This window comes from Geotrypetes seraphini, chromosome 7 (genome assembly GCF_902459505.1).
Source record: "Geotrypetes seraphini chromosome 7, aGeoSer1.1, whole genome shotgun sequence".
Classification (NCBI taxonomy): Eukaryota; Metazoa; Chordata; class Amphibia; order Gymnophiona; family Dermophiidae; genus Geotrypetes; species Geotrypetes seraphini.
Genome location: NC_047090.1, coordinates 136,213,839 through 136,238,951, shown reverse-complemented (window position 1 = coordinate 136,238,951; position 25,113 = coordinate 136,213,839). Strand labels below are relative to the sequence as shown.

The window sequence follows — 25,113 nt, the reverse complement described above, 5'->3', positions numbered from 1 at the left end:
GTGTTGGGTCCGTTTCATCTAATACACATGTGGACTGTTTCTATGTTTTTAAAATTGACTGAATAGAAGCCTGCATCAAGAACATCTTCTTCACGGTTTATTTTGTTTTTCTGCTGTATTACAATGGCGTTAAACAGCTGTGCTAAGCATTTCACCATAGCTGACTTAAAGCAACCACTTTTCTATCCCGTTCTCTCCAAAGATCTCAGAACGGGTTACAGGTTAACATACATCATATGATTCTCTGTGTGATCCAAGATGGCATTTTGCTGAGGAGCTTGTGCAGTTTGCTCTTCTGAAGTCCTGAAGTTTGAGCTTATCGGTACCCCTTGCCGTAGAATGGCTCGAGTCCTGGCGGCCAGCCAGATATCACCGATGAAGCAAACTACTTTGGAGGATTTTAGATCTTTGACTGGACCCATGGCATTTGTCTCTTCCACTCAAGCGCTGCACGTGCAAGTGAGCAGTGGCAGTGGGAATGTGATCTCGTTGAGTCCTGAGAACCGTAGGGCACCTCTACAACCCAGAAGGAATCTACTGGAAGGAGAGCAGCAACGAGGAGAAATTCAGACTTCTCTAATGCCATCTGGGAATCTCTCTCCAATAGAATTCCCCCCCCCCCCCCTACAAGGTATGTCATTGAAGGTGTCCACTCTGCAAGATTTTCATCCATCTAAAACTGTGAGTGAGTCATGTTTGTCTACATGTTCCACCATGAGAATGGGCTACTGGGCTTGATGGACCTTTGGTTGACCCAGTACAGCTATTCTATGTTCTTAGGTACATACTCCAAGAAGCAGCTTCTCACTTTTCATATGATTCCTCAAAAGGGGAGAATTAGTCACTGACCTTGTTCAGAGTGCTTCAGTATTGCAATTCTGTGAGACAGAACTGATTCTGATATCAGCCTAATCTGGAAGAAACTGCGAATGAAAAAATCAGAAATAATGCACCCTGTCCCTGAGTAACATAAAGAATTAGGGACAATAATAACAAAAAAAAAAGGACTCTTCACTTGAAAAAGAAAAACAAGCAGCTGTAAGTGATTTACTTGAAAGCCAGAGCATTAGTTTTGTGGTTCCTCTTTAGTCTTATGGTTTGGGAGACCCTTAAGTGCTGCAATCTCTTTAATCTCTTATCTACTCTCCTGCTGGATGGAATTTGGTTAGCATTAATTTGAAGGGTTTTGTTTTGTTTACTGTACTTCCCAAAAAAAAGAAGCTATGAAAGCCTTGGAGGGAAAGGGGGGTGTAGAGGAGGAAATGGAGAGAGAGCATGCTGACTGTATTTTCTACATGTGAAGCGTAAATTTTGATTTCTGCAAACCTCCCACCGAGGACAAAGGTCAACAAGCAAGTTGTAAGTGATTTTTTTTTTATCTTTTGCATGAAAAGTTTAATATATTTGTGACCTGCTTTCAACAGTAATGAGGTTCTTACCGATTCCTTATGCTTGCTATCTCACACTGAGGATCGTCCTTCACTGTTATTATGTTGATGTTGATTTTGATTATTGATGGGGGTATTTGGTATGCTATGTGAAACTTATGATCTGATCAACTGGCACCGCTGCTTTTTTCAGAGAGAGAGGAAAAAAGCAAGACTGAAAAGCTCTCCTATGGCACCAAATACCCTCACAACTAGCACACCAACCATACTGTTTAATATACACAAAAATCAGAAAATGTCAAAACGTCATAAAACAAAAATTCCTCAACTTTCTATAGTACTTAGATACTTAGCTTGGACCACCTCCAGTTTTTTTTGTTTTTACTTAAAATCAACAGACTTGCTCTGTAAGCCAGTGAACACATATCTCTCTATATAAGAATTGAGGTCTGAGGTTATGTCACGGGGTGACAGCTGTTTGAATCCTCTTGGAATGTACAGTCTCTGGCCAACATTCCTTGTCTTTTCCATTCTCAGATGACACTGCATAGAATTATGGGAACAGATAAAGAATATTCAGAGAGTAAAAATGTTTAGATTGCAGCTTTTGAATGCTATGAGCAGCTATTAGTGTTTGCAGAGTAAGAAATAATCCAACCACTTTAGGCATATAAATTTTACCCCACAATATATCCAATAAATTGTCAACTTGATTCTCACAGGGTACAGTTGAATGTTCTTCAAAGATTTCAGCAATGGTTTCAGTGATATTTAAAGTTTCAACAATGCTAAAGGCTTCAGCGGTGACACTTAGGGGAGCATTCTGTATAGGATGCCTAAGTGGCTGCTGAGAATCGCACACCAGAGTCCTATATAGAATCATGCCTGTCTTAACGGAGAGACGCCCAATCATCCCGATTCTCTTACTGGTGTCCATTGGCCAGATCCCTTAGGCCACCCCGGGCAGCACAGAAAGTGCCAATTTTATAGTGGCCTGGGGGCATTCTGATTTCATTATAGAACACTATCAAAAAATCCAATTGGTTTGCCAAAAAGAAGATGCACATCCTTATGCCAAGTCATTGGCAGTCATAAGTGGTCAAACCTAGATGCACCAATCAACATGCACAACATATAGCATTCTATAAGCTGTGTGCTTGGATGGTTGATACACCTATGTGAAAGAATAGCCCAATAGTTAAATCAGCCAGCTAAGAACCTATGCAAAAAAACAGAGGTTCAGTTCCTATAGTAGCTGTTTGTAATTTCCTTTAAAAAATGGTGAGCCTTTCAGGGAGAGAAGAAATTCCTACTGTGACTTCCCTGACTCCATCCAGTGAAGAACTGCTCAATCAGAACACCTTTCTCCATCCTGGACATTTAAAGTTTCAGCTCTAAATACGGGCCTCCATCTTTGTGGACATGGACATCCCTGCCCCTTCCACAATTGGAGTTAGACATCCACCCTAGTCCCACTCAAAACACGCCCCTTTGCCATATGGACATATTGCAGTGTTAGATGTCCTTATCCTGGCTTTATAAAATTGGGATTATGGACATCCGTTCAGTGTTGATGTCTCTGTGCAAATTTTTGGATGTCCAAGGAATGAGTGGAGCTTCGAAAATAATCACCAAACGGTCCACATACTTTATAATGAATATTATTTTATTGGCTAAAGGTATGTGCTCTTACACCATCTATAATCTAGATTCTAGATCAAGCATAAAGCATATATGTACACAGTTTTCTCCCCAAGCAAGTTAATCTCATGAAATGGCCTCTTTTTTTTTATAGCTGAAAGAATGCATGTGTTGTGGTACTCATATTACGAGTTGAATGAAAATCAACATAGGGGAATTCAGCCATTCTACCTAATAAAAACTGTTTTCACTTGCATAGTTTCCAAGTCTTGAAAATTTATTCGACAATGAAACAGGCCACTTTTCTTCTGTAAGTATTACATCTTCAGTGTGTGGTTTAAAAAAAAAAAAACTTTCCCCCTCTTTAACGAATGCGTAGTGCGGCTTTTAGCACTGGCAGCGGTGGTAACTGCTATGACACATATAGGAATCCTATGAGCGTCGTAGCAGTTACCGCCACTGCCGGCGCTAAAACCCACACTACGCATTCATAAAAAAGAGTTAATTTATAAAATAATTTTAAGATATACGTAAAGACAACAATTTTGAATAGCAATTTTTCAAATACACGAATAGTTTCCAAAGAAAATATAAATAGCCATCAGATTCATAAGAAAAATGAAAATTAAACAGAAAAATACAGAGATCAAACTTGAAGCAACAAGTATAACAGAGAAAACATTACTGACTTGTCTAAACTAACTCTCCAAAACTCACACACTAATAGTAGAAGCCCATATGTCTGGTTTTTTGCTCTGAACAAAGGTTCACAATTGTAAATGTTCATAGACCTCATATGAAGCCTCTCACTTTACAACTGTATCTAGCATTTTTAAGGAAATATATTGCTCTGAGGTTGACAGCTTCATGCTTCATAGCAATAAACTGTTTCCTACATACATCAGCTGAAGGTTTAACCAAAGGAGGAACAGTAAACAATGATGAAGGAGACACAATTCCTCCTTCTGCTTCCTGTGTAGGGAGTTCTTCTATTCTTCCTACTCCGTTGGGCTCCTGAACTCCTGCAAGGTTGACTAATTGCTTCTCCTTGAACAGGGCCCATCATTCCAGGCCAATCCTGCTTCCGATTCTTAGTTGGAACCCAAAGCACCAGCAGCAGGGGTGGAGAAACTGGACTCAGTGAAGTATCACTACCCAACAGTACAGCAGTCTCTGCCCCACTCACCGCAGCAGGAACATCCAATTTGGGCTGAGACACTGGAGCATAATGTTCCACAGAACTTTGTTTGAGAGCCAAAGGAGTCAGAGCCAAGTTAGAAGGGGGAATTCTCACTCTATCTCTTAGGCATTGTAGAGGGGAGAATAAATTTGGCAAGGAAATAAATTCAGGGAAAAGCTACAGCACATCAGTGATGGCTGTCATCTTGGAACCCATGTTTTAAAAAATATATATTTGAGAAAGTCATCTAATACACACACAGGAAGATATGACTGACAAAATATATGTGTTTATCAGTGGCTTGTACTTTGGGATGCCACACCTATCTATTTGATGTTTGTGCTACAATAAATAGCTTGACGGGTTGCAGCTGCAACACTATAAAACATTTCACAGCCATGTGGTAAAAACTGCAGTGGGAAAACATGTTTGCAGTGTTTGTAAGGTAAGCACAATAATATCATGTTCTGTCATACTCTGTTCTGTTTTGCTGCAAGGACGTCCACTGGAAAAAAAAAAAAAGATAAGATAAGAACATATAAGAATAGTCATACTGGGTCAGACTAATTATCCACTAGCTCAGTATCCTGTTTCCACAGTGGCCAATCTAGGTCCCAAGTACCTGGCAGACACCCATTCCAGAGCTGAAATTGTGATGTCATAATGCCTCATTCTACCAACACCTAAGAGCCAACCTCATCAGTGATGTCACAATGGCTTGATTTTCCTATACTTGGCTCACATAAGAATAACCATACTGAGTCAGACCATCTAGCCCAGTTTCCTGTTTCCAACAGAGACAATCCAGGTCACAAGTACCTGGCAGAAACCGAAATAGTAACAACATTCCATGCTACTACTCCCAGGGCAAGCATTGGCTTTCCCTATATGTGTAAATCTGTTAACCGTAGTTCCCTCTTATGTTGCAGCTCATTGACTTCGATCCATTCTACTTCTTATATCCACCTCTTATGTTGTAGCTCACTGACTTTTGTTAGCTCTACCTCTTTTGTAAACCACACAGAACCACAAGGCTTATGTGATGTATAAATAAAAACTTATGTTATGTTAACAGCAGACTATGGATTTATCCTCCAGGAACTTGTCCAAACCTTTTTATACCCAGCTACATTAACCATTCTTATCACATGCTCTGGCAACACGTTCCAGAGCTTAACTATTCTCCGAGTGAAAAATATTTCCCTCTATTGTTTTTAAAAGTATTTCCCTATAACTTAATCAAGGACTTCTTTTACAAAGTCGCGTTAGGGCCTTAACGCGTGGAATAGCGCGCGCTAAAATGCTGCATGTGCTAAAATGCCGCACGCGCTAGCTGCTACCGCCTCCTCTTGAGCAGGCGGCAGTTTTTCAGGTAGCGCACACTATAGCGCACGCTAATACGGTGCATGAGTTTAAAACGCTAGCGCACCTTTGTAAAAGGAGCCCCAAGTGTCCCCTAATCTTTATAATAAAAATAAATTGCCATTGACTTCTGTGCTGATCGACTCGCATGGCCTTTGCAATCTACTGGTCAATCGTGATCGACCTTTTGGGCACCCCTGCTCTAGTAATGTTAGGAAATTCTTTTTTATGGAGAGAGTAATTCATGCCTGGAATGCACTCCCGAGGGAGGTGGTGGAGAGGAAAATGGTGCCAGAGTACTTCTATTTTTCCAATAGGATGGTATCACTGAAATTATATTAGAAAAAATCTCTTGCGTTGATTGATCTGCTGAGATGATTTTAGGTAGAACATTTTGAATACGAGTAACCAAGGTTTTTGCATATATTTTGGCATCCACATTAATTAAGGATAATGGTCTGTAGTTCCGAACTTCCTGTGGATTTTTTCCAGGTTTAGGAATAACAATTGTTGTTGCTTCAGTAAATGAACCAGAGGCTATTCCTGATTGAGATAAGAAATGAAAATATTTTTGCCTATGTAGAATTAGAGTGTTTAGGAAAGCTTTGTAAAATTCAACTGTAAAGCTGTCTGGGCCAGGTGATTTGTTTAAAGCCATGTTTGTAATAGTTTGAATGATTTCTTCAGATGTTATTTGTCTGTTTCAAAATTTGTTATCATCATCAGTTAGTGTAGGATGAGATAGATCTTTTACCCCCCTCCTTTACAAAGCTGCGCTAGCGTTTTTAGCATCAACCACGGCAGTAAGACCTCCGGCGCTCATAGAAATCTTATGAGCGTCTGAGTTCTTACTGCCCGTGGCTGGCACTAAAAATGCTAACACAGCTTTGTAAAGGAGGGGGTTAATATGTCATATGGCATCTCATCATTAGATATTTCAGCAGTATATAAAAGTTGGGGGAAAAAAAGACTTAAATCTAGTAGAATATCTTCAGTTCTAGTTAAGATGGTACCATCTTGTGTTTTTGACCCTCTTTTACAAAGGTGCACTAAGCGTTTTAGCGCAGATTTAGCGCATGCTAAATCAACGCATGCGCTAACCGCTAACGCGTCCATAGGATAACATGCACACATTAGCATTTAGCGCACCTTTGTAAAAGAGGGAGTTTATGTTTGCAACAGTAGTTTTGTCGGATTTTTTTTCATGTAATTCACCAGGAGGTACTCACTCTTGTTACTTTCTGCATAGTAATTAGAAGCTTGAATAAATACCTGTACATCATGAGCTGCAGATTTGCTTAATAAGGAATTGTAATTAAATCTTAGTTTCTGAAGTTCTTTTAAGATTGGTATATTTGATTAATCTTTTTGATGAATTTCTTCCTTAAGTTTACTAAGAACATAAGAATTGCAGCTGCTGGGTCAGACCACTGGTCCATCGTGCACAGCAGTCTGCTCACGCGGTGGCCCTTAGGTCAAAGATCAGTGCCCTAACTGAGACTAGCCTTACCTGCGTACATTCTGGTTCAGCAGGAACTTGTCTAACTTTGTCTTGAATCCCTGGAGGGTGTTTTCCCTCTGGAAGAGCGTTCCAGTTTTCTACCACTCTCTGGGTGAAAAATAACTTCCTTATGTTTGTACGGAATCTATCCCCTTTTAACTTTAGAGAGTGCCCTCTCGTTCTCTCTACCTTGGAGAGGGTGAACAACCTGTGTTTATCTACTAAGTCTATTCCCTTCTTTATCTTGATTGTTTTGATCATGTCCTCTCCAAGTACTGCACTGGACATCCTGTATTCATGTATAAGATTTTTGTTACTGACATGCATCACCTTGCACTTATCCATGTTAAACTTCATTTGCCATGTCGCGGCCCATTTCTCGAGCGTGTTTATGTCACGTTGCAGGTCTTCGCAATCCTCCTGCGTCTTCACTACTCTGAATAATTTCGTATCGTTTGAAAATTTAATCACCTCACTTGTCATACCAATTTCTAGGTTGTTTATAAATATGTTGAAAATAATGGGTCCAAGCACCGAACTCTGCGGCACTCCACTTGTGAAGCTTTTCCAGTCAGAGTATTGTCCATTTACCCCCACTCTCTGTTTTCTATCCGCCAGCCAGTTTTTAATCCATGTGAATATTTCATCCTCGATTCCATGGCTCGCAATTTTTTTGAAGTAGTCGTTCATGTGGAACCTTGTCAAACACCTTCTGAAAATCCAGATATACGATATCGATCGGGTCACCCTTGTCTATTTGCCTGTTTACTCCCTCGAAGAAGTGCAGCAAGTTCATCAAACAAGATCTTTCTTTGCTGAAGCTGTGCTGGCTGGTCCTCATCAGATTGTGTCCGTCAAGGTGATCAATGATTCAATCCTTTATCAGTGCCTCTACCATCTTTCCTGGTACCGAGGTCAGACTCACTGGTCTGTAGTTTCCTGGATCTCCCCTTGAACCTTTCTTGAAGATCGGCATAACATTTGCTACTTTCCAGTCTTCCGGAATCCTTCCTGATTTGATCGACAGATTGGCTATTAGTTAAAGCAGTTCAGCTATAACCCCTTTCAGTTCCTTGATTACCCTCGGATGGATGCCATCCGGTCCCGGGGATTTATTCCGCAAACAACTGAAAACCTGGCTTTTCAGCAAATTGTAGCTCTATCCTTCCCCCCTTTCTCTCCCCCCTTCTACACATAAGTTCATGTAATCCTTTTTCTTCTTCTCTACCCACTATTTTAAGTTCTTGTAAACCGTGTCGAGCTCCATTCTCATGGAGATGATGCGGTATATAAACTTAAGGTTTAGATTAGATTAGATTAGATTATCAATCTGCCTGCATCCTCTTCTAGACTGACCATCAACCCTGTCAGTTTCCATTTCTGGATTGTTGATGTCTTTTTTCCTTTTGCTATGTATATTTGCAGCATAAGCAATTATGTTGTCTCTAATACAGGCTTTAGAGATGTCTCAAGTATTTAGCCAATTAGTATCTTCTGGTATGTTGAAAGTAAAGAAGTCTTGGATGGAATTATTAATGTAATCAACAAAGCCAGATTCATTCATCAGTGCCGAGTTACATCTCCATTGTCTATTTTTGACTGAATTAATTTCATTCAATGATAGGATGATTAAAGCATGACCTGGATATTTCTTTTATTGCAGAAGAGTGTATGTTTTTGCATGGTGTTTTACTCATTAGAAAGAGATCTATTCTGGCATATGATAGGTGAGGAGTTGAGAAAAAAGTGAATTGCTTTTCCAATGGATGAGTTACTCTCCATGTGTCCATTAAGTTTAATTGAGAGATAATGTCTGACAAAGCATACAAAGCTTTTGATTTTCTGGAAGGCACTTTAGAACATCTGTCTAATTCAGGATTAATTATAAGGTTAAAGGCTCCTCCAATAATACAGTGTGCATTCTGGTCTAACAATAGCTGAATCAGTGAAAAATTGAGGAGAATCCTGATTAGGAGCATGTATATTCATTATAGCTAGAGTTTGATGATTAATATTAATGGCTACTTTAATCCATCTTACCATGAATATCCATCTACCATGTCTTTTCTTAATAAGTGTCATTATTCCATTCTTTTTCTCTACTGTATAGGAATAAAAGGGAGCAAGGCAGCAATATATTTTCAGTTTAGCTGAGTCATGTTTAAGTAGGTTTCCTGTAGTAATATTATGTCAGATGTTAGATTATTTAAATAAGTTAGGACCTCTTTATGTTTTATTGGGTTACTGATACCCTTAACATTTAGAGAAACCAAATTTATTGCCAAATGAGATGTGTGTTTCTTGAAATCATACATAATTCTCTCAGTTGTTTGTGTTTGTTATTGCAATGTTCACTATTTGTCTGAAGAATACACTAAAGAAGAATTTTGCAAGGCTTGGAAGTAGCTTTATCTGTGTAGGTATAATAATCATATGGTATGTAGGCCGTATGAGAATACATTAAGAGCCTATGAGGACAACAAAATGACAGTGTACATCACTTCCACAACTTATCAATACTGTTTAATACATTTTGTCATACTAGTGAATATATAAAATTTAGAAAACATGGAGATGATTATTTACAGTATTATTATTATTATTATTCTTTATTCTTATATACCGCCATACCCAGTGAGTTCTAGGCGGTTTACATCAATTAGCAAATGATCTGCATTGACAAGCAGATTTACAACAAAATTAGAAGCAGATTTACAACAAATTACAAGCAGATTTACGATTAATTACAATGATTTACAGTAGTCAGCAGTGAAATTACAGCGATTTACAACTGTCTGCAATGAGGGGAAGATTTACATCAGTATAACAGAAATTGCAGGTTTGGTCGAACTAGATAAGGGAAGTAGAGAGTGTGGAAGGGAGGGTCTGGTGAAGGAGGAAGGGGGCAGGGGTGGGGTAAGTGTTATGTGGGGTGAACGGAATATTAAGGGTTGTGTTTGCTGAATAGGTAAGTTTTTAGTAGTTTTCTGAAGGCAAGGTAAGTGGGGGCCTCGAGTATCATCTGGGCTAGCCATGGGTTCGACATGGCTGCTTGGAAGGCGAAAGTTCTATCGAGGAATCTTTTGAGAGGACAGTGTTTTGGCGAAGGGAAGGTGAACAGTTGAATTCTGCGTGATGTCCTGTTATTGCAATAAAGGTTAAAGTGGGTATTTATGTAACTTGGAGAAGAGCCGTTAATCGATTTGTAGCAGAAGCATGCGAATTTAAAAAGAACTCTAGATTCAAATGGTAGCCAGTGTAGTTGGTGATAGAAAGGGGTGACATGTTCCCATTTCTTTAGGCCAAAGATGAGGCGCACTGAGGTATTTTGGATTATTTTTAGTCTCCTGGTAGTTTTCTTTGTGGCGTTGAGGAAGATGATATTGCAGTAGTCGAGAATGCTGAGGATGGAGGATTGTACAAGTAGACGGAATGCAGTGTCATTGAAGTATTTTTTTATGGTGCGAAGTTTCCAAAGTATCGAGAAGCTTTTCCTAACGATGAGGTCGGTATGGTTATTTAGGGATAGGTTTTTGTCCAGCGTGACTCCCAGAATTTTTATGGTCGGATCGAGGGGGAAGGTCACTCCTTTTAGTTGAATTGTGGTTTCCTTGATTTTATCTTTGGGGGAGGCTAGGAAAAATTTTGATTTGTCGGGTTTAATTTCAGTCTGAATGATAGCATCCAGAGTTCTATCTGGTTGAGAATGTTTGTGATGTGGTCGAGTAGTTCTTGTGAGAAGTTGGTTAGTGGGATGGCTATTGTGATATGAATTGTACATTATGAAATTGTACATTATGAATATTGTACATTATGAATATAAGTACATTATGAATAAACTAGTCTTATAGCCCGTTACATTAACGGGTGCTAGAATATATGTGTGTGTCTGTCTTTATTTCTTTCTCTCTCTCTTTCTCCTTAGCCGCTTTCTGTATTTCTTTCTTTCTTTTTCCTTGGCTGTCCACCACCATGCCTTGCCTGCTCCCCCTGTCCATTCTGCCTTCCTTTTACCTCCCCTGTGTCCACCACCACCTCTTCACTGCTCCCCTTATCCAGCAGCAGCCCTTCTCCCTTTGTTTTATCTCCCCCCTGCTAGAATATATATCTGTCTGTCTTTCTTTCTGTCTCTCTCTCCCACTGTCTTTCTTTCTGTCTGTGCCTCTTCCTGCCCCTGTCTTTCTTCTTTTCTTTCTGTCTCCCTCCCTCCCACTATCTGCCTTTCTTTCTATCTGTCTCTCTCCCTGCCCCCTATGCAGCAGCATTTCTCTCCCCCTCCACTTCCTTGTGCAGTAGCCACATCAGCATTCCCTCCCCCTCCATTTCCCTGTGCAGTTGTGTCAGATCTGTGAGGAGGAGTGAAATGGCTTGGAATTGAGTGTGCTGAATCCTAGGAAAGGTGGCAGTCAGGTGAGTAAGTGTGCCAGATTGGGGGTGGAATGGGAGCAGGGCAGTTGGGGAGATACAGTAAAAAAAAAAAAGGATGCTTATGGTTGAGGGTAGAATTTTGAAAGTGGTCACTGAGGGAGAAGTTGGGAAACAAATGAATTGGATGGGAGGAGGAAGATAGTTTTGGTGTCTGTCAGAGCAGTGGAAGGAAAGAGCATTTGAGTGAATGTCACAGCAGTAATAAATGTGTAGTGGGATGAGGGGAGGAGTCTGGATCGGAAGCATACTGGATGAGTGTGAAGGGAGGTATTTGGGTAGTGAATGAGCCCTGTCAATTTGAGGAGAAGGTGAGGTTGGTGTTTATGCTGCATCAGCCAAGTCCAGTAGGTTAAATCTACTGAACTGAATGAGTCGCACTGTGTTTTCCCTCGGAAGATGTTCTGCGGGGGAGGGAAGCACAGGGGGAGTGTCACATGTCTTTCGCTGGCCTCACACTCCAAGAGCTCCCCTCTCTTCACACGCATTCGGAGACCGGTCTCTCCTCTTCCGCTTCTCCAACCCCCTGCCAGTCCAGCGCGTCTCTCTCCGTCTCCTCGCTGTGCGTGCACGCTCACTCTCAGACCTTCCCACCTGACCCTCCCACCGCTGACAAACCTGGGGGCTCCAGCCACGTAGGCAGCACTTTAAACACGCTGCTTTGCGGCCTTCTACTGGCGATTTCCTCTGCCGTGTCTGTCATCAGAGACGCGGCAGAGGAAATCGGCAGAGAAGGGCGCGAAGCAGCGTGTTTATACTGCTGCCTACGCCGCTGGAGCCGGGAGGCGACGGAGAGGGCAGGGGGTGCTAGTGGCCGGCAGCCGCCGCTCCGCAGGTGGAGAGCAGGGAAGGTCGCACATGGTGAGGCCAGACCGTAAGCCGCGCAAGCGCACTTCCTAGCTACAGCTCACGGAAAATGGACACACGCATAGAAAGTGCGCATGCGCGGCTTACCATTTTATTATATTAGATATTTATGGCTTGAAACTACAAAAACCAGACCAGCTCTCTATTCTCCAGACACCTGAAGGGTTTAAGGCTAGCTGAACCCCTTATGCCAAGTGTTTGTTTGGGTGTTACCAAGAGAGTGTTACATCAGTAAGTGGGAACTCGTGTGAAAAGGTTTTCTCCAAGTTCACCAGGGTTCAACACCGCCAAAATGCACAAACGTGCTTGGCAGACATTACCCACTCACATCATTTTAAAACACTCTGTAGGCTAATCTAAAAATCTATAATTCATTTAAACTACTTTTTTACTTTAAGCTATAAATTAATGCAAGAATTATTATCAATCGCCCAAAACCCTGGTGTTTATATAGTGTGAAGAATTGAATTTAAATAGGATTCAAATAAATAAATCAACAATTCAACAATGCTTTTAAATGACATTGGTGAAAAGCTCCTGAGAAATATAAAGCCTGGTGAATTTTAAACCCTTAATAAAATGGCTGAAAAACAGGAACTTATCTGCAAACCGCAGTTTTGTTTTTTCATGTGGAGTGCCAGTTGATTGCCCTACAGAGCCCCGTTTCGTATCCTTCATCAGGGGCATCTCCCAAAGCATTACGGATCAAAAGCTGGTTCTCCGCAGTGCAGTTACACTGCAAATAAAACAAGAGTATTTAAACCTTATGCAACACTCCCCAGCCCCCTCACTCCCTGCACTCTACTGATCTCCTTTTCTAAAAAGACCGCATTAGTGGCCACCATATAGTAATGGCAACAAGGCCCAACATTTTACAATGGGTCTTGGTGCATTCACACATGAATGGTAAATTAGCTTTGCTACTCATTTATTTTTCTATTTAAATTTACCTTGTTTAAACAATATCTGATAACAATTGTTGGACATTCTTTCGCCCTCAATTGTTATTCGCCCTCAATTGTTATTGGGGATTTTTTAGTTGCAACAAATATTTAAATGTTTAACCTCTATGTTGGTGTGAATTGAAGGGGAAACCTATTGAAACATTTGCCCGTGATTATAACATCTCATACATTTAATTGTACTGTAATAATTAAATTGTAATGTAATTGCATCACATCACCATTAGGGGTTTTGTTATTCAATAAATTCCACAGTTATTACAAAATCTAAAAAATAAAAAAAGAAAGAAAGAAAATGTTCAAATCTACTATAATAAAATGCTAAGCGCGCATGCGCACACCTACCTGCATGATCCATAGGTCCGTGGCCGGCAGGAGTGTGCATGCACGTTTAGCTGTGCCAGTGGCCGACAGAGAAATTGAAAAGCGCTGGCTTCTCTGCTCTCCACCTCCTCAAGCCATCGAAGCTTGAGTCCTCCATCCAGGAAATACGGCCCTACTGGCTGAAGTTTATTTTTAAGTTAAAAGCCGTGGCCGCGGCTCCTCTTACGAGCTGCACCTGCGTCATAGAAGGCTTCCGATGCAGGTGGGGATAGTGAGAGGAGCCACTGCAGCACCTTTAACCTTAAAAATAAACTCCGGCAAGGGACTATGGGAGCCGACCAGACCGCGAGAAGGGAAGGGGGGGGGGGAAGTAGGGGGAAATGCTGCTGCTGATGCACAGGGGGGAAGGGGTAAAACGCGGACCTCACGGATCTAAACCCGTACAGCCTTAAAAATCTGAGGTCCGTGTCGGTCCGTGTCCGTGGCGCTTGTAGTTTCTGTCGCTGACAGACCTTGATGAGATTTTTGCACTGACGGATCCGTCTCAGCATAGGGAGGGAAAAGTGTTAGGATCCGTCAGCGCTAAAATTTCTTCGAGGTCTGTCAATAGCCAGAGACTAGTGCTGGAGCAGCAGAGCAGAAGCCAAGAGAGCGGGGACAAAGGTTTTGGACGTGCGTTATGGAAAAGAAATCTCCAAACTCCAGCACTAGTCTCTGGCTCTGACAGATCTCGAAGAGATTTTTAGCGCTGACGGATCCTAACACTTTTCCCTCCCTATGCTGAGACGGATCCGTCAGCGCTAAAATCTCATCAAGGTCTGTCAGCGACAGAAACTACAAGCGCCACGGACACGGACCGACACGGACCTCAGATTTTTAAGGCCGTACGGGTTTAGATCCGCGAGGTCCATCAGGTCCATGAGGTCCGCGTTTTACCCCTTCCCTGCACAGGGACCTGGAGGGGGAGGGAAATATCGCTGCTGCACAGAGAAGTGGAGGGGGAGGGAATGCTTCTGCTGCACAGGAAAGTGGGGTGTGGGGAGGGAAATGCTGCTGCACAGGGAAATGGAGGGGGAGGGAATGCTGCTGCAGTTGCTGCACAGTGAAGTGGGGGGGGGGAGGGAAATGCTGCTGCTGCACAGGGAAGTGGAGGGGGAGGGAATGCTGCACAGGGCTGCTGCACAGGGAAGGGGGGGGAGAAATGCTGCTGCTGCATAGGGGGCAGGGAGAGACAGATAGAAAGAAAAACAGACAGACAGCGGGAGGGAGGGAGAAAGAAGGGAAAAAAGACACAGGGGCAGGGAGAGAGACAGACAGACAGACATATATTCTAGCACCCGTTAATGTAACGGGCTTAAACACTAGTGAAATTATAAAAGCAATTCTTCAGTCGGATTCCAAAGCCCCAAGGAATAGTCGCTTGAGGAGGAGGACCCTACAGTTTCTTGCTAGAGGCATTTCCTAATTAGAGCATGACATGAAAAACTAAGAAGGCCATACGTCTGCTACCACATGCAAAAGCTTTGCACAATATCAAATGTTCAGGCGCTGTGAGACACGCTGGGTTTTCTTTTTTTTTTTAAAAGGTCTGTAGAATGTGTCAAGAGATAGGAAGAAATGACAGCCTTGAACTATAAAATAAAAGTTTTGAAAAGAGCTACACGGGCTTCTATTAGTGGCCCACAAACTAATACCGCAGCTTTCCTGAAGGATACAAACTTCAGCAGCTGCGCACCACTTCTACGCGCCGGGACCAGGACGGACCCACCGGAGCAGCCCAGGGATGAGCTGCTAGTGCTAACTCGAGCCAGATGCTCGGTCCCGTAGGGACTCTCCGCTCTCCCTATTGGTTATTCGAAGGGTCAATCAGCCAATACCAGGCCTGAGAATGGGGTAGACCCGCCTTCTGTAACAGGAGGGCGGGGCGGGGGGTCAGGTCCATCCTGGACTCTCAAGCAGCCTGTGGGAATCGAGGCTTCGGCGGCAGGACCGGCGACTGTCCCCAAAGCCATGCGGCAAAGACCAGTGTCTGCGGCGGTCCTGTTGCCCTGGCTGCTGGGTTTAGCTGCCGCCCTCAGCCGGCAAGAGCTGCTCCCCTATGGAGAGCACCGAGGGGATCTGCTTCTGCAGGAAGGCGACGACGAGACCTCGGCAGTGAAGTTGAGGCAGCCTCTCTATTTCTATGAAGCCCGCTTTAGTGACCTCTATGTAAGTGATTTCTCCTTCGAGCCTTAAGCTCCCAAACCGCGCCTTTTCTCTTCTGCCCTGTCCCGGCTGTGAGGTGCGGGGCACCTTTGGGGGGGGGGGGGGTCTCTTATTAAATTTAAAAAAAAGTATCTAAAAGCGAGGCGCTGTGCTCAGGAAGTGGCAGTGCAAAGGCGAGTTTGCCTGTAAAAATGTAGTCGGATTGGGATGTTGAATTTTTCACATATACTGTTAGGATTTTTTTTTTTTTTTTTTTTTTCTTTTAAATTGCCACAGACAACCTTTTTCTAACACACAGTCGAGATGATAATTTAACATTTATCGTGGCTTAGTTCTTGGAAGCCTTCGTTTTTACTCTCTGTTTCCTGTAAAGGAGATAAATGGCATCCTGTGTGTGGCAGGAAAGGGCTTTTCCGTGTGATTTGGGTTCTCTTGTGAGATCCTCTCGGGCTTCACTGCCGTTGCTCTTCAGCCTGACTCCTCAGGAGCTGCTCACACTGCCTCTGAACAAGGGCTGCTGGGCTCTTTTGCATTCCGTTGATTTATCTGAGAGAAAGCTCCATACAAGGCTCCTGCAATCGCAGGGGGGAGCGAAGCTCGAGCTATCAGCTGCAGACTTCTAGTTCAAAAGCTGAAGCTCTCTTGTCTCTCACCTCTAACAACTTCTGTGTTGTGGAAGGAATCAGACAAGAAAAGTGGTGGCCTGATATTATAAATACCCATCAAAAATGATGGGAAAATTCATTTAAACAGCATAACTAAATGAATGAATTTGAATGTTTTACAAAAAAAAAAGGCCCATCACCTTCATCATACTGTGGGTTGCAGCAGAAACCTTAAGCTTTATTTATTTATTTTTATTTGATTCATTTTCTATCCCGTTGATTCCTCCCCCAAGAGCTCAGAAGGGGTTACAGGTTAAACATACATCATTTCAGTACAAGTTTACGAAACAAAGTTTTCAGCTGAAGACCTCCTCAGACTGAAAGAGTCCAAGCAGGGCAGCCAAGCAACTTGGTCTGTACCCGTCCCCCACATGCTCAGTTTTCACACTTGCGCCCAAACTGAGCGGGTGATTCAGGGACATTGCCACTGGCTTCCCAGCTTGGAAATGTTCTGGCTGCTGGAGGAGGATGTCTTCAGTTGGCAGGGTTTGGGGTCCCTGCCAGCTCGGGTATTTATATTTTGGGTTGGGGGGGACACCAGGGCAGAAACCGCACTAGCTGCTTATTACAGCTTAGTAAATGGTGGGGCTTGCTGGAGGAAGAGAGGGAGACTGACTGACCGGTGAGGACTGACTGGAAGGACGAGAAATAGAGACTGATTGGGGTGCAAGAGAGAGAGAAAAAGTGGTGGGGACACTCAGGAGAGAGAGAGAAAGAGACTAGTTGGGGGACAGAAACGAAGGCCTAGATTCACTAAACTCACCGGTCTGGATCGTTGTTGGGGCGATTTGTGGCCGAGTTCTGCCGGGCGATCGATTCACGACAGAGTCCTCCGTGCAAATTATCCCATGGATCGCTGCAGAGTGATCGCGACGCATGCATAGATCATCCTGGTTGGCTACAGATGCGATCTGCGCATGTGCTTGCTCTCTGCACAAGGGAGTTTAAAAACGAAGGGGGGTGTGTGTGTGGCTGCAGTTTACCCGAGTGGAAATTTCAATTTAATGGAACAAAACACGCTTTTAACCTGCGGGTTAAAACCACGGGCTCGCAGGGCACTGTGCTTTTTGCAGAATATACGGAGAGTAATGTTTATTTTTTATTTTGAGGGTTGTTTTGTAACCTCGATACTGGGATTTCAGGGCGGCAGAGAGCAGGAGAGTCGGCTAGGACAGTATGCGACTAGTCCTCAGCAGTCGCTTCATTTTAGATTGGCAAACCCAGTCGGTGTTTCCTGTTCTGTTTAGTGAATCAATGACTTCCTGCTTAGCATGCCATTTGCCCTCATTTGCATGATCGGATCGGGTGGGAGAATGATTAGGCACAAGGTTAGTGAATCGGGTTGGGGTCGGGGAACGATCACAAACTGGTCAGGACACGATCGGTGCGTTTAGTGAATCTGGCCGAAAGACTGGTGGAAGGTGAAAAAAGTAAAAGAATGAGACTGGTGGAGACGGTGTCAGGTCAAAAGCGCGCCGGGACAAAGGTGCGCCCAGACAATTGAGCGCAGCGCGCGCTGCTCTAAATTACTGTTTTTAGTGCTCCGACGGGGGGTGTGTGTGTGTGGGAACCCCCCCCACTTTACTTAATAGACATCGCACTGCGTTGTGGGGGCATTGTGGGGGGGTGTGGGGGGTTGTAACCCCCCACATTTTACTGAAAAGTTCACTTTTTCCCTGTTTTTAGGGAAAAAGTTCAGTTTACAGTAAAATGTGGAGGGTTACAATCCCCCAAACCCCCCATAACGCCGGCGCAATGTCTATTAAGTAAACTGGGGGGTTCCCCAACAAAACCCCACGTCGGAGCACCTAAAAACTGTAATTTAGAGCGGTGCGGCGGCGCGCGCTGCGCTCAATTTTCGGCACGCTCTTTTGTCTTTCGCGCCGTTGTCTATGAACCGGTGGAGACAGGCAAAGAATTAAAGGAAAATAATGGGGAAGGCTTGGCACTAAGGGGAGGGGAACTGGAAAGCGTGGTGGTGATGAATTTTTGACAGTTAATCAGTCCACACCGGCAAAAAGGCTGGGAATACCTGAGAGATCTTCGGAAAATCTGTTCGTTTCCTCCCTCTGTTGCAATCAACGCATCGCATGACTTTCTGCTATTTGGCATCAGGTACCCTAACCCTAATTCATTACTAGTTGGTTCTTGAGTTTGAAGGTTCTTATCCTGAGTATGAAATCATGGCTATTTTTCACAGGCATTTCAATGAAGCGTAGAAATAACTGAAATTCTGCTTTTTCACCATTAAAACTTTTTCATCATTAAGGGCTCCTTTTACTAAGCTGCGCTAGCGGATATAGCGCGTGCTAAATTGTCGCGTGCGTTAGACGCTAACGCCTCCATCGAGCTGGCGTTAGTTTCTCCGCATAGCGCGGGGGTTAGCGCGCGCTAAAAACGCTACCGCAGTTTAGTAAAAGGAGCCCTAAAACTTGAAGAATTGGACATTTATCTGTCCCAAATGAAATGATGGGAACTCTGGAAGGATAGAAACTCAATTGTATAGTTCTTCTGTTTTGGGCCAGTAAAAGTTGTATCTCTTATATTTCTCCCCTTTTGTCCAGTTTTTCTCTTTTTTCCTCCTTTTCTTTTGATTTGATTTTTTTTTAATTGCAATTTTTTGGTAAATTTCTTCATTTTCCTCCCTTTTTGAGAGGTGACATATCAAACAAACTAAACAAATGTCATCCATTTCATATGTTCTCCATCCTTTAGGTTGGGACCAATGGAATTATCTCCACCCAGGACTTTCCCCGAGAGACTCAGTATGTGGATGATGGCTTCCCAACAGACTTTCCAGTTATAGCTCCTTTCCTGTCGGACATAGACACTAGAAATGGGAAGGGGAAAATCTACTATCGTCAGGACAACTCTGATGATGTTCTTGCCAGAGCTGCCATAGAGATTAAGAGAGGTTTCCCACAAACTTCTTTTCATCCCACCAATGTGTTCCTGGTCACCTGGGATAATGTGGGGGCCTACGAGGAAGTGACGCGTCTGTCGGGACCATCCAATCGGGTAAGGTTGAGTTAAAGAGATAATGCCAGTTCTGTGCAGGGTTGTTCTCTTCTGAACTTGAGGCAGGCACTGCATCACACATGGGATGTTTAGTGTTTTGTTTTTGTCTGTGTTCTGTTTCTTTGGTGAATTGTACCGAGACATACTCTTGGATTAGAGCACTGTTTCCGAAGTGGTGTGCCACGGTACACTGGTGGGTTTTCAGAGCTGATCAGGGGCGCCATGGAAAAAGTCATCCTTCCCTGATGTTCAGTTCTTGGCCAGCACATGGGTTCATCTCTAAGCACCTTCCAGCAACATGAGATACCAGCGGTGGCTCTTAATCATGCAAGCACTGCTTTCTAAGTTCATTTGTAGTTACCAGGGCTGTGGAGTCGGTAGATAAATGTTCCGACTCCTCAGTTTTTTGTACTTCAGACTCCGACTCCGACTCAATCACTAAATTGAAAATAAAATCATTTTCCTACCTTTGTTTGGTAATTTCATCAGTCTCTGTTTGCACTTTATTCTTCTGACTATGCATCCAATACTTCTTCCCTTCTTTCAGCCTCCTGTATGCTTCCTCTCCTCCAGACCTCATTCCCTTCCCCAACTTTTTCTTTCTTTCTCTGTCTGTCTTTCTCTGATTCCGTGCCCTATTTTTTGCTTTGTTTCTGGTTCCCTGTCCCCCCTCCTTCTTTCTTCCTTCCTCCGTGCCCCATTTTTTGCTTTTTTTATTCTGGCTCCCTGTCCCCACCCCTTCTTTCTTTCTTCCTTCCTGCCATCCCCCATGCCACCGCCGCTGCGGAATAGGCTGCTGCTGCTGCCGCTATCGGGAACAGGCCATCTCCCTGCTTCTCTTCTGCACGGGGCCGACCAACTCTCGCTGCCAGATGTCAATTCTAACGTCGGAAAGGAGGTTCTGGGCAGCCAGGCAGCGATTGGCTAGCCAGAACGTCCTCTCGACGTCAGAATTGACGTCGGGATGCCAGAGTTGGTCGGCCCGGCAGGGAAGAGAACAGTGGACCGCCCCCCCCTTGGTACGCCACTGGAGCAGCAGCGTGTCTGGCCGGCTCGTTCGTTCAAAGCCGCGGGTGGCAGCTCCTTGCGAGATCCGATGCAGGAGTGGATAGCGCAAGGAGCCGCCAACCCGCAGCTTTGAGCGAACAAGCCGGCTGCTGCTCCAAAAGGAAGAGAATGATGGCCTCCAGACTGCGGGCCGCAAATAAAACCTGGAGAGCCACATGCGGCCTGCGGGCTGCGTGTTTGAGACCGCTGCCCTAGACCTACCTTACAAGTTCTGGAGGTCTTGTGGCCTAGTTGGGGCAGGACTGAGCCCAAGTCACTCCAGCCCATCTGGCTTTTAAAAGGCTACTGTGTCTCCCCCATTCCAATAGTGACTACGCTGGACAGGAGGGCAACAAGAATAACAAGATAAGTACAGTCCTAAACATGTTTTTGATAGCATTTTAAAACAACTATATAGGCAATTGGAACATTAGCAATTTTTTTGAGTAACATTCAAGCCATTGCACACTGTACTTTATGGAAGGCAGGGAACAATAAAGTGCAATGATGATTCCAAAACTATCATCGTCTGAACTGCATTAGCAATGACCTGGTGGTGGCATTGAGCACTTTATGATTATTCATTTACATTTATGTATATTTGAAGTAGTTATTTGGTCATGAAATGAATATTTAATATAAGAAAATTTTATTTTGAATGAAAGTGGCACTATTGTTAGTTGAAATATTGAAATTAGAATGCCTGTAAGTATAAATAGTGGTTCCCATAGGTGGTTTGTTTAGAAGAATAAATACATGTAATAAAAGAGCAAGGTTCAAGCATTATTTTCACTTTTTATCCATTACAATATCTTCATGTAAACAAATATTATGGAGGTAGAGGCGTGGAGGGGCATAATAATAATTAAAAAAAAAAAGTCTAAGTCCCCTTTTGGCCTAGGCCCTAAACGCTGAAAGTAGAAGCAGGGAAAATGTCCATTCTCAAAAAAAAAAAAAAAGGTCCAAAAGGAGTTAAAAAAAAATAATGGTCTGCCTCTTCGTTCAGCTGTTTAAATGCCCAGACCACCACTATGTCTCTACACTAACAACATATAATCAACCAAAAAAAGCCTAAGTCCCAAACGCCAAACACAAGAGCTTTTAGGCGAAGGAGGGGCCAGTCCTTCGCCTAAAAACTGGATTCTGTAACCTGTGTCTGTCAAAAAGAACACCGGTTACAGAATCCACACACCCCCCCCCCCAGAAACGATCGCGACAGGAGAGATAGCCAATCTCTCCTGCAGCGATCCACCCCCCCACCGATCGGATTGGGGCAGGAGGGAGCCCAACTCCTCCTGCCCTGGCGACCCAAGACCCCCTGACACAATCGAGGCAGGAGGGATCACAACCCCTCCTGCTCCGCCAAAACCCCTAATGCCCACCCCCAATAAGATACAAGCAGAAGGGATCGCAGGCCCTCCTGCCCTTGACACCCCCCCCCATGATCGACCCCTCCCCCCCACCTGGCAACCCCCCCACCCCCTACACCCCCCTGCACCTTAACAATGTTGGCCGGATGGACGGGTCCCAAGCCCATCTGTCTTGCAGGCCTGCCATCCTCAGAATGGCGGGCCTTAGGACCTGATTGGCCCAGGCGCCTCAAACCCCGCCCACAGGTGGGACCTTAGGCGCTCTGGGCTGGGTCGGGCCCATATGCCTAAGGCCCCGCCCACAGAAGGGGCCTAAGGCAACTGGGCCAATTTCGGTTGACCCAGGCTCCTAAGGCCCCCACCTGGCTCCATCTACCCTCTGAAGGTTATATACAATCATGTGAAAAATTAGGATGCCCCATGAAATATTCAGTTCTATCTTAAGAAATGTTCACGTTATCGATGTCAAATCTTTTTTTTATTTATCTCTGGAAAAGAAAGTGATGTAATTGCAGGTAAACAATAAAAATTTTCCTTGATTCTAACTGAGGAATAAATTAGGAAACCCTACACCCTAATAACTAGTGTTATCCAGGACAAGCAGGCATTCTCACACATGGGTAACGTCATCGACGGAGCCCCGCAGCGGACAGCCTCGAAAGCAAACTTGCTTGAAGATCTTGAGCTTTCGAGTGCTGCACCGCGCATGTGCGCGTGCCTTCCCGCCCGAACTAGGGGGCACATCTGTGAGGATCCTCAGTTAATCATTTTCCGCGGAGCTGAGAAGACTTGTTCTCCTGGCTCTGCAGCATTTACCTTCTCATCACCGCGGCTGAAGTTTGTTTTTGGTCACTGTGCTCGATGTTTATTCCCTTTTTTCTTTCTTTGCGTAAAAAAAAAACAACACAATTTGATTTTCATTTTTCTTCGACTGAGTACGAGGGCTTAGGCCTAGGCCCTCTCCTCTTTTTTCCGGTACGGATTTTGTGTTTTCTATGTCCCGGCCTGTGACTGGGTTTAAACGTTGCTACCAGTGCGTTAGGACAATCTCTATCACCGACCCTCATAGTCGGTGTATGATCTGTTTGGGTGACAGTCATCATCCCGAGGATTGTGTTCGCTGTCTAACCCTTCAGCCTCGTGCTTTTCGCCGCCGCTGTGACAGGTTTCTTCAGCTTTTCACCGGTATGGAATCTGACAAGCCTTCGGCCTCGGCAGTCTCGATGCCTTCAGCTTCCAAGACCTCAACGTCGGGGGTGTCCTCGGGAGTCAAGACATCGCCCTCGACGCCCGTCCCGGCCTCGGCCTCGAAGTGCCCCACAGTTTAACATGTTCCTGCCTCTCTCCAGCCTTCCTCCCGGCATCCCAGCCTTACCCGGTGGTCTAGCTGGCTTTTGGGACAGGAGCGATCTTCCTATGCTCCTGCCCCGTGCAGATCGCCAATAGGAAATGACTGCCATGAGCTCCCGTCATAGTCTCGAGAGACTACGGGAACTCACAGCAGTCATTTCCTATTGGTGATCTGCATGGGGCAGGAGCGTAGGAAGATCGCTCCTGCCCGAAAGCCCGCTAGACCACCAGGTAAGGCCGGGATGCCGGGGGGAAGGTGGGAGGGAGGCGGGGGTGGGTCAGAGCCGGACGAGAAGATATTCGCGGTTTTTCTCCATTCATGGTCCGGCTCTGCCCCTATCCCCTGCAAATACCGAGGGAGAAGTGTAGTTTGAAGAAGATTAAAAGGGATCATGTTATCAAGTTCAGTCTCCTAGCTATTTAACTAATTTTAAAGAGGCATATAAACTTGAAGAATGACCATACTTTTGCTTAGGGCTCCTTTTACTAAGCTGTGCTACTAAGCGGTTTTAGCGCATGCTTAGTGCGCGTTACAGAGCCGCGCGCACTAGACGCTAATGCCTCCATAGAGCTCGCGTTAGTTTTTCCGTGTAGCGCGGGGGTTAGCGTGCGCTAAAAACGCTACCGCGGCTTAGTAAAAGGAGCCCTTAGTGTTTTTGCGTCTTTAATGTGTATTTCATGTTCTTTTTCCTATACAGTACAACACTTTTCAGGCGGTGTTAGCCTCTGACGACTCAAATACGTATGCCATTTTGCTTTATCCGGAAGATGGGCTTCAGTTCTTTGGAACTCGTCCAAAAGAATCCTACAATGTCCATCTGGAGCTCCCAGCTCGAGTCGGTTTCAGCAGAGGTGAAACGAAGTATCTGAAGAGAGAAGGACCTTACTATAGTGTAACCAGCAATGAGCAGTCTGTGAAAAATCTCTACCAGTGAGTATTTCCTTTGCTAGGTAATGTGCCCAGTGGTGGTCTGCCAGTAACTCCAATAGTTTTGTTGCTTTGGATGCAATTTTTTTTTTTTTTTTCCTTAATTGGAAACACATCATACACGTGTTTGTTGTGGTCTTTTTTTTCACCTCTTCCGACCCCAGCACATCTTGAGCCTTACAGCACAGTTTATTGAGAGAATGGTTCCGGGAGGTTACGGAAGAGAACTTATTGCTTTCTGACTAGATGCTGAGGAAGAAATCAAAAGAGTAACTGTACTAGCACTCTATTAGCATTGCGGTTGTTTCTGAAAAGAAAGCTACTTTCAAAGAAAATCATTCATGCTTTATAAAAGGTGCATCTACAACTCTATTACGGATGTAAGGATTTTTAGGTGATGATCCATACATTATCTAGACCAAAGTTTCTGAAAAGGGCTTTGGTGTATCCCCAGTTCTGGATTAGAGAGTTGCGCGGGGACAGAAATCCCACCCATCCCCGCCCATCCCTGCCAGGATCCTCTCCGTCCCCACCCATCCCCGCAAGGAATTACCTCCATCCCCGCCCGTCCCCATAAAAAGCAGCAATTACTTCTGAGAGTATCATCAATTCCACAGTTTCTTTTGTGTTTGTGCTGCTGTTTTCCTTGTGGAATCTCTTTGGTGGAAGCCTTTTATTGTTTTCTGTTCAGGTAATTAACTTATAAACCCCCTCTTTTACTAAGGCTGACGTGTCCATTATATTATATGGATGAACCCTGCTTCCAAAGCCTTCCATCCCCGTGGGAGTCCCGTTGGCTAGAAGGGGGTCCCCGTTGGAGTCCTGTGGGCCAGAGGGGGGTCCCCGTGGGAGTCCTGTGGGTTAGGGGGATTCCCGCGAG

At 44.3% G+C, this 25,113-nt stretch overlaps 1 protein-coding gene across 1 annotated transcript in view; it reads left to right on the top strand.

Annotated features, from left to right (window-relative positions):
* The first annotated feature begins 15,589 nt into the window (after window positions 1-15,589).
* Window positions 15,590-25,113, top strand: part of NID2 (nidogen 2) — a 108,155-nt gene continuing 98,631 nt past the window's right edge. Inside the window, exons 1-3 of the mRNA XM_033952897.1 lie at window positions 15,590-15,858; window positions 19,236-19,538; window positions 24,004-24,236. Of these exons, the coding sequence (XP_033808788.1) occupies window positions 15,661-15,858; window positions 19,236-19,538; window positions 24,004-24,236 (734 nt within the window). The 5' untranslated portion in view covers window positions 15,590-15,660. The remainder of the gene's footprint in view (window positions 15,859-19,235; window positions 19,539-24,003; window positions 24,237-25,113) is intronic.